The following is an 8,717-nucleotide window of genomic DNA, read 5'->3' as shown; positions in this document are numbered from 1 at the left end:
TTATAGGGAGAATTTCTGTAAAAGTTTCCTCAGGGCTGCCTTTACTTCCTTGTTTCTCACACTGTAGATCAGAGGGTTCAACATGGGGATGATAACAGTGTAAATTACAGACACTACTTTGTCCTGTTCCACGGAATAACTTGAGCTAGGTCGTAGGTACATGAAGGAAATTGTCCCGTAGAATAAGGTGACAGCAGTGACATGGGAAGCACAGGTAGAGAATGCTTTCTTCTTTCCCTCTCCAGAACTGATTTTCAGTATGGTTGACAAAATACAGAGATAAGAAACAAGTATAATTAACAAGCAACTCATAGAAATAGAGCCGGTAAAGGCATATAACAGTATTTCAATAGTTTTAGTATTAACACAAGAAAGCTTTAAGAGCGGGAGGATATCACAGAAGAAATGGCTGATTTCATTGGATTTGCAGAAGGGTAACTGAAATGTTGTAATTATATAGATGCTGGAATGTAGAAATCCACCGATGTATGATAACACCACTAGCTGTAGGCACAATCGCTTTGACATGGTGGTTGAATAAAGCAGTGGATTATATATGGCAGCATACCGATCATAAGCCATCACTGCAAGAAGAAAGCATTCAGTCGTCCCAAGTGCAACATAGAAATACAGTTGGGTGGCACAACCAGAGAAGGAAATGATTGGGTTTGCAACAAGGAAGTTAACAAGCATTTGGGGAGCAAGGACAGATGAATAACAGGTATCAACAAATGACAAATTACCGATGAAAAAGTACATGGGGGTTTGAAGGTGAGGTGCGAACCTAATAACTAGAATCATACCAATGTTTCCTACAAGGGTTAAAATGTAGAATGCTAGAAACACAAGGAAAAGTGCGAGCTTTTCCTCTGGGACATTGGTGAATCCCAGAAGAAGGAATCCAGTCACCAAAGTCTGATTTCCAATTTCTGTTACTTGAGCACTGGAAGAAGAATGAAGATATATGCAGAAGAGTGGGCAATATTGTCATAACACATCAACAGCTTTACTTCTCATTAATGAGGAACAACTTTGAAATTCTAATGTGCAATTCACTATGTAGTAAAAAAAAAAATGTCCAATTAAGCATGACTCACTAGTTGGGAGGTTCAAAACTCATGATACATAGAATTAAAAATGTGGTTTTCTTTTCTGGACTTCCTGAAATATCCCTCAGAACATATCAGAATGAGCTCAATTTCTCACTCTTTTATTTTTGATCCTTAAAAGGGGAGGGGGTGGGTGTCGGAGTGGGGTATTTTATAATGGACCACATTCTGTACAAGTGAATACTTGAATATATAATTAAAAGATGCATATATGTTTGTATAATGGACCACATACATATATACTATGGGACTCATAATAATAATTAAAAAAAAGTCTAAAAAGTGGTCTAAATGGGTACTTGGACGATCAAAAAGCCCGAACATCCAAGTACCCATAACCAAAGCTGATTTTAGATACATCTAAAACCAGCTAAGGCCTTTCCCCTGCCTCTAAGTGCATAGAATGAAAAGAGGCATTTTTAGAGGAGGGGAAACGGCGGGAGGTGGGCCGACCTAGACATAGGCGTACAGCAGGTATAACCAAAAGTTTAGGCAGGTTGCCTAGTCAGCACTTATACATTTTGACTTAGAGCAACTCAAAACAGGTATAAGTGCCAAAAAAGGGGCAGCTCAGCTGATGGAAGCTGCCGCGATCAGCTCAGCGGCCCGGCAATCTATCCACCCCCCACCGCAACCATCACGGCAGAAGAGATGGCTCATCTCCCCTGCTGTGATAGCGATCACCCCTCTACCTAAACTGCCGTGAAACCACCCCCCCCCCCCAAATCCTACTGAACTGCCATAAAGGTGCCACCTACAGCCATAAGATCTATTGGGGTTGTAGACAGGTGGGTATAGTAGGTTTGGGGGATCTCACCATGACCTGCAAGGGAGTTGTGGTGAGATGTTTATGTGATACCCTTTTTGTGAAGCTCACTACAGTGCCCTGTAAGATGTCCCACTACTCTGTTGCCATGTCTGGGTAGCCAGTCCATGACTTTGATGACCCCTTCCATTTCCAAAAGGTCTTGTTCTAGGCGTTTGGGACTTGGACAATTTTTTGGGATGAGAATAGAGTATAAAGACAGATGACTTGGCAGTCTGGATGATCAAATGGCTGGACTTAGAAGTAGAAGATTCTTGAAAAAAAAATATTTGGGACGTATTTTTCAAGAATGGACTTTAGACGCTGCTGACTAGTACTCTAGGCCCAAAATGGACTTATTTTTTTATTATGCCCCTCCACGTATAAAATTCAGTCCTAAGTCCCTGAGATTTGCAAGATCTTTCTGTGGTTCAACAAAATCTGTTCTTGATCTAATAACTTTGAATTGCTCATGTGCTTTAAAAAATGTTCTCCTCCAACATTATTGCGTCTCTAAGCTACACATTTACAATTGATCTAGTACAGCAGTCTCAAACTCAAACCCTTTGTGGGGCCACATTTTTGATTTGTAGGTATTTGGAGGACCGCAGAAAAAATAGTTAATGTCTTATTAAAGAAATGACAACTTTGCATGAGGTAAACTCTTTATAGTTTATAAATCTTTCCTTTAACAGTCTGGCATTTGTCTCCTTCCCTCCCCCCATGCCCTGGCATATCTCCTTTCCTTTCCCTCCCTCCCATGGACTTGGCATCTCTTGATCCTCTCCTCTCCCTTGTCTTCCTTCTCCTTCCTTCCCTCTCTTTCCCCAATTGAGTGCAGCAGCAACAGCATTTCCCTACCCCCTTTCCTGTGCAGCAGAATCATTTCTCTTCCCCCTTCCCTCCCCCTCCCTTTCCCTGTGCAGCAGCAGCAGCATTTCTCTTTCCCCTCCCCTTCCTTTCCCTTCCTTGTGGAGCAGCAGCATGTGTGGCCAGCTCCCTTGCTCAATCGATTGTTCCGTTCAAAGCCGCGGGTGGCGGCTCCTCTCGTGATCCGCGCCTGCGTCAGAAGCCTTCTATCTGATGTCGTGATATCAGAGAGGCTTCCGACGCAGATATGGATAGCGCAAGGAGCCGCCACCAGTGGCTTTGAATGGAATAATCGACTGCAGCAATGGTTGATGTCGTGATATCAGAGAGGCTTCCGACGCAGATATGGATAGCGCAAGGAGCCGCCACCAGTGGCTTTGAATGGAATGATCGACTGCAGCAATGGAGCCGGCCAGACATGCTACTGCTCCACAAGGAAGGGAAGGGGGAAGATAAATGGTGGTGTGGATAGCGCAAGGAGCCACTGCCGGCCGCAGCTTTGACCAAAACAATCGACTGAAGCAAGGGAGGAGTTGATCATCATGTCCAGACCGCGGACCGCAAAATAGCACCTGGAGGGCCACAATTTTGAGACTGCTGATCTAGTACATTCAATATGGAAAATCTAAGAATGACAGATATCTCACCTCATAGTGTACTACTGGTATATTATTAGTGATGCTCTCCTTTGATTTTCATAATTCTTTCCTGGATTTTCTAGAAGACCAAAATGTGTCTCAAAGTCCCCCTTAATTCAACAATGAAGTCCTTGTTATGTCAGAAACTGCAGCACTTACTGTCAGTGTTCAGATGAGTTGGAGCAATATTTTGGCTAAGAAGATTTAATTTGGCACTTTATTATATTGTAAGGTTCTCTACTAATTAGGTTTGAATCCATTGAGAACAAAAAGTAACATGGGAATTCCTTTCATTATTGTATACAATTTTGAAGTATAATTCATGTCATTCTCTCTTGTGTCTTGGGATGTTACCATTTATTTTACTTGATTAAAAAACCTGATTTTTACTGAGATTGTAAGATTGTACACATAAGAAAGGAGAGTATAAATCGTCAGCGGCTCATGTTAGAGTTTTGTTAAATGCAAAATAAAATCAGTTGATATACATCGGCCTTGACCTTGGAGGCAATGACCAATAATAAAGCACATTTTACAATTACGAAAGAAGGTAGCAGTCAAATTTCAAGTTTCATATTTATTTAATATATTCCAAGCTCCTGACCCCAAAATGGCTGACATAAAAATATAGCTTATGAGTCAAAGAGCTTAAGAAAGACAAATGTTTTAAGCTGGCCTTGAAATTAACATAAGAAGGTTATAACGTAAGATGCAGTGGATGGATTTCCACAGGGAGAAAGTTGTTAAGTTGTATTAGGACTGTTATTTATGTAATTTGCCCTTAGTGTGAATTAAAGGGCCTTAACACAGCTTGATCTAATTTACTGTGGGGATATTTCTCACTGTAGGTTAAATAGGAATGAGATGCAAAATATGCAAATGCATATGATGTAGCTAATTACTATGTAAGTACCAAGTTCATGGAAGATAGGCTGGGGGTCTTCCCATGCTTTTAAATGACCTCACACCGACAACCCAATTGCATAGCTATTGATTACATAATTATATTATAATTAGTTATCATAATTTGAAATTCAATGATTGGCTGTTGTACAAATAACTTTGAATTATAACAAAGCTACATTACATTACATTAGTGATTTCTATTCCGCTTGTGTCTTGCGGTTCTAAGCGGATTACAAATTAGAAGATATCTGGACATTACCAAGATAATTATATAACAGTGATTCTTGTACATTACATAATATAGTTGAGAAATTACATATAAAGATTCAAGTACTTACAGGATACAGTGGAGAAAAACAATATGTTCGGGTAATAGAAGAAGATTACCTAACATTGAAGGAAAAAGTTTGTTGGATACTTGTGGTAGATGCTTTTTAAGGAATCTGAAGTTTGTCTTTTTTTTTGTTGGTTTTTTTTTTTGGTAGGTGTGGTTCGAGGGGAATGACTGATGTGCTATTCGCTGGGGAGAAAGCATGTACGAGTGGGAGGAGATTAGTGAGTCAGGACGTGTTTTTTGAATAGAACTGTTTTGATTTCTTTTCGAAACACTTTGATGTCTGTTGTTTTGATCATCAGTTTGGTGATGGGGTCAATTTTCGCTGCCTGTGTCGCCAGAAGGCTGTCGTAAAGTTTCTTACGTCGGGTACCATTATGAGGGGGGAAGGTGAATAGGTTCTGAGTTCTCCTTGATCTGGGTGAGTGGTAGCGGTGTAGGCGGTTGTTTAAGTAGCTGGGGGCAGTGCCATGGGTTACTTTAAATAGTAGACAATAGAATTTGAATTGAGTTCTTGCTTTTATTGGAAGCCAGTGAGAGTCTACATAGGCGGGAGTGATGTGGTCAAACTTGATGTCAAACATGACTTCCCTATTCCCCATGACAGTGTGCTCTTAGTACTAAGGTCAATGATCCCTTGAGCATGTGCCCCCTCCCGCCTCCACTAACCATTCCGTCTTCTGATTCAGCTCAATTGCAATTGTCAGTAGTTCCAGAGTGTTGACCTGTTATTGTGGCTTTGCTTGTAACCCATGTACTTCATGGAAATTCTCTTAATATATTGTTGGTAATTGGCAACATCAGCAGAAGTAAAGATTAACGGCTCCTTTTACGAAGGTGCGCTAGCGGTTTTCTCGCTATAGCGCGCGCTAGCTGAAAATCTACCGCCTGATCAAAAGGAGGCGGCAGCGGCGATTTGGCACGTGCTATTCCGCGCGTTAAGGCCCTAGCGCACCTTCGTAAAAGGAGCCCTAAGTCTTTATTTTTCAGAAGTATTCTTTTTTGCAGAATCCATTTTCAAGTTTGGCCTGTTGTATTGCAGTTTTTATATACTCAGCGCCGTTTTTGTTCACTTAGATATCTGGGGGGGGTCTCATGAGGATGAGGGGTCCTCTCACTCACACGACAAGTCTCGTTATGGCTGGGGTTATTTCATCGCCCTCGAGCATCAAGCCACAGCGCAATACTCTCTGGCAGAAGCCTGCGGGGCCTGTGCCATTCTCCTCACTCCAGTCACTTCCTAGTATCCCCCTGATCACTGCTCCACATTCCTCCAATCAATCACCCTACCCCACCCAGTCAAGCTCCACATCTCCCTCAATCAATCCCACTACCCCCCCCACCCCCGTTCAAGCCCCACACTTCTAAGGGCTCCTAACATAATAGAGGACCTACCATATTAGTCCTTATCAGGCTGGCACCTTCCTCAAAATGGCACCCCTAGTGGTAGTCTCATGATAAGCTGATCTCAGCCCTAATTGCACTAGCACTGATTATGGAATAGAACTTAGGACTTGATTCTATAAATGGCATCTAGGTTAGGTGCTGCTAGGAGCCCTAATCACAAATGCCTAACTATAATTCATGCCCAGTTCTTTGAATTGGCTTAATTGGCATGGTAATTGACCATGCCATTAAAAAACAATAATAATAAAAAAAAGTTAATTAGGGTTGCGCATGGAATAGTGTGGAGAATAGACATGGTTGACGTAGGCATCGCTAGGCATCTGTGTTAGGTGCCAGTAAAATAGGCCAGGAAATCCCTGACCTAATATTTCGGTGCCTACCACAAGGATTCTTAGCAATACCTAAGCACACCTAGGCACCACTAGTCGTGATTCTGTAAGCAGCGCCTAGCGGTCGATTGACAACCATGCCAACCAGCACCTATTTTAGGCGTGGTTAGGTGCCATTTATAGAATCAGGCCCTTAGGGCTCCTTTTACGAAGGTGCACCAGCGTTTTTAGCGCATGCTAGCCGAAAAACTACCACCTGCTCAAGAGGAGGCAGTAGCGGCTAATGCGCCCATAGACTAACCTGCATGCGTTAATGTTTAACGCGTGCTAAATCGATTAGCGCATGCTAATCGGTTAGACACCTTAGTAAAAGAGGGCCTTAGTAAAACAGGCCCATTAATAATGCTAATTATTACATAAATATACTGCCACTGCCGGTGGTTGCCTCTGACAATAGGGCCAAAACAGGTTAAGCTGAAACCCACAGAGGGGAGCATTTTTATAAATTATGGATGCTATGGGGTTTTCTATCCTGGATATTCAGTTCTGCATCTTAAACTGGTTAATGGTGATGAATATATGGGTTTTCATTGACCACCAGAATTTATCTGGGTACTGCTGATATTCAACACCCAGTTAGAACAGCTATTTTCCTAAGTTGCCCTAATAGTTCACCAGATACAGGGACTGAATGTTGACAGTACTAAGATAACTCCTGGCTCCACCTTAGCTTTGCCCCCTCCACCTCCCATCCCTTCACAGATAGTTTTGAAGAGATATGCAGGAGATTAATGGGGTAAGTCATCAACATGGGCTACCAGGACTCATTGCATAAAACACTACAAGTTATGGTAAAAACAACTTATCTTAAAAGTAGTCCGCAATGATAACTTCCCACCTAAGTTGGAAAGAGCTGAGGTTATGCCAGGAGAATATAGCATGAGAGGAACCAAGAATTATGAAGGAAAGCCCACAGCATGGAAAATATTCATAAAAATCAAGATTCAAATGTATTTATTTATTTAAAAATTTTCTATACTGCTTAAGATCAAAACAGTTCACATGAGTTAAAATAAACACATAAGCGCATAAGCATTGAATCTGCCTGGTCAGACCAGGGGTCCATCGTGCCCAGCAGTCCGCTCCTGCGGCGGCCCCCCCAGGTCCATGACCTGTAAGTGATCCTCTGCCTAAATCTTTTATTCCCTAATCATTTAATATCCTGTATAGTAACCCTCTATCTATACCCTTCAATCCCCTTCTCCTTCAGGTAGTCATCCAATCCCTTTTTGAAACCCAATATCATCCTATCACCTCTTCTGGAAGTGCGTTCCAGGTGTCCACCAGCCTCTGAGTGAAGAAGAACTTCCTAGCATTCGTTCTGAATCTGTCTCCTTTCAATTTTTCTGAATGCCCTCTTGCTTTTGTTTTCCCCGCTAGTCTAATTATGACAAACTGAAATCTTAAAATCAACAGGGGAGAACTAACTTTTCTTTTCCAAAGAACTAAGTCAAAAGAATGTGGTGACAAACAATTGGGGTTTAAGCTGTTTCTTGAACTGAAAACGATCAATACATTGTCGCAACTGACCCACCAAAGCACACCAGCTATGCAGAATGCCATTGCTCTGGTGTATGCATAGTAACTTTGCTTCCTTGAGGTTAATAGATTTTTATTTTCAGATCGTAAAGTTTGCAATGATTTGTTGAAAATATCACGGTTTGATGGTAAACAATTTGATGGATCACAGAAATAACCTTGTGTTATACTTGAAATATAACTGGTAAGCGGTATAATTTCTTCAAAATTGGTGTCATACTACCTACATCCAAAATTGTAATTTGGAAGCAACGAGGAGGTCAGTAAAGAAGTTATACCATAAAAATACATGACAAATAATTGTACTGTTGGAGAGTAAGACCCGGATTCTCTAAATGGCACCAATATTGGCATTTGCCTAAAAAGTGACTGTCAATTGCACATCAATCACACGACAGCACCATTTAGAGAATCACATCTCCGGGAAAGGTAGGTGCCAGAAATGTAGGCTATGGTGTTTCAAGGACTACATTTCCTGTGCCTAGCTTTGCCGTGAATCTAAAACCACTTCTGGCGTTAGCTCTAGAAGTGCGATTCTGGCGGCTTTTGTTCGGGCACCAGTGGGTGCTTTAAATTTAACATTAATTGCCATTTCAAATGGCGTTTCTGAATTAACTTAGGCTTAGTGAGGCACCCATTGGCGCCTACGTTTAGGCATCATTCATAGAATTTTCCTTAAAAGGAATTTAAAAATGTATTCTATCTTCTTCATCACTAAAT

The 8,717-nt window shown here is 41.5% G+C and overlaps 1 protein-coding gene across 1 annotated transcript; it reads right to left on the bottom strand.

Annotated features, from left to right (window-relative positions):
- Positions 1–2,900, bottom strand: LOC117350863 (olfactory receptor 1020-like). Its single transcript, XM_033925538.1, has 2 exons — positions 2,870–2,900; positions 1–923 (listed from the first exon to the last, which is right to left on the bottom strand). Exons 1-2 carry the CDS (start codon positions 2,898–2,900, stop codon positions 1–3), a joined length of 954 nt encoding a protein of 317 aa, XP_033781429.1.
- Between the last annotated feature and the right edge of the window lie 5,817 nt (positions 2,901–8,717).

This window comes from Geotrypetes seraphini, chromosome 16, assembly GCF_902459505.1.
Source record: "Geotrypetes seraphini chromosome 16, aGeoSer1.1, whole genome shotgun sequence".
NCBI lineage: Eukaryota > Metazoa > Chordata > Amphibia > Gymnophiona > Dermophiidae > Geotrypetes > Geotrypetes seraphini.
The sequence above is the reverse complement of the archived record's forward strand: the minus strand, read 5'-3'. Positions and strand labels throughout refer to the sequence as shown.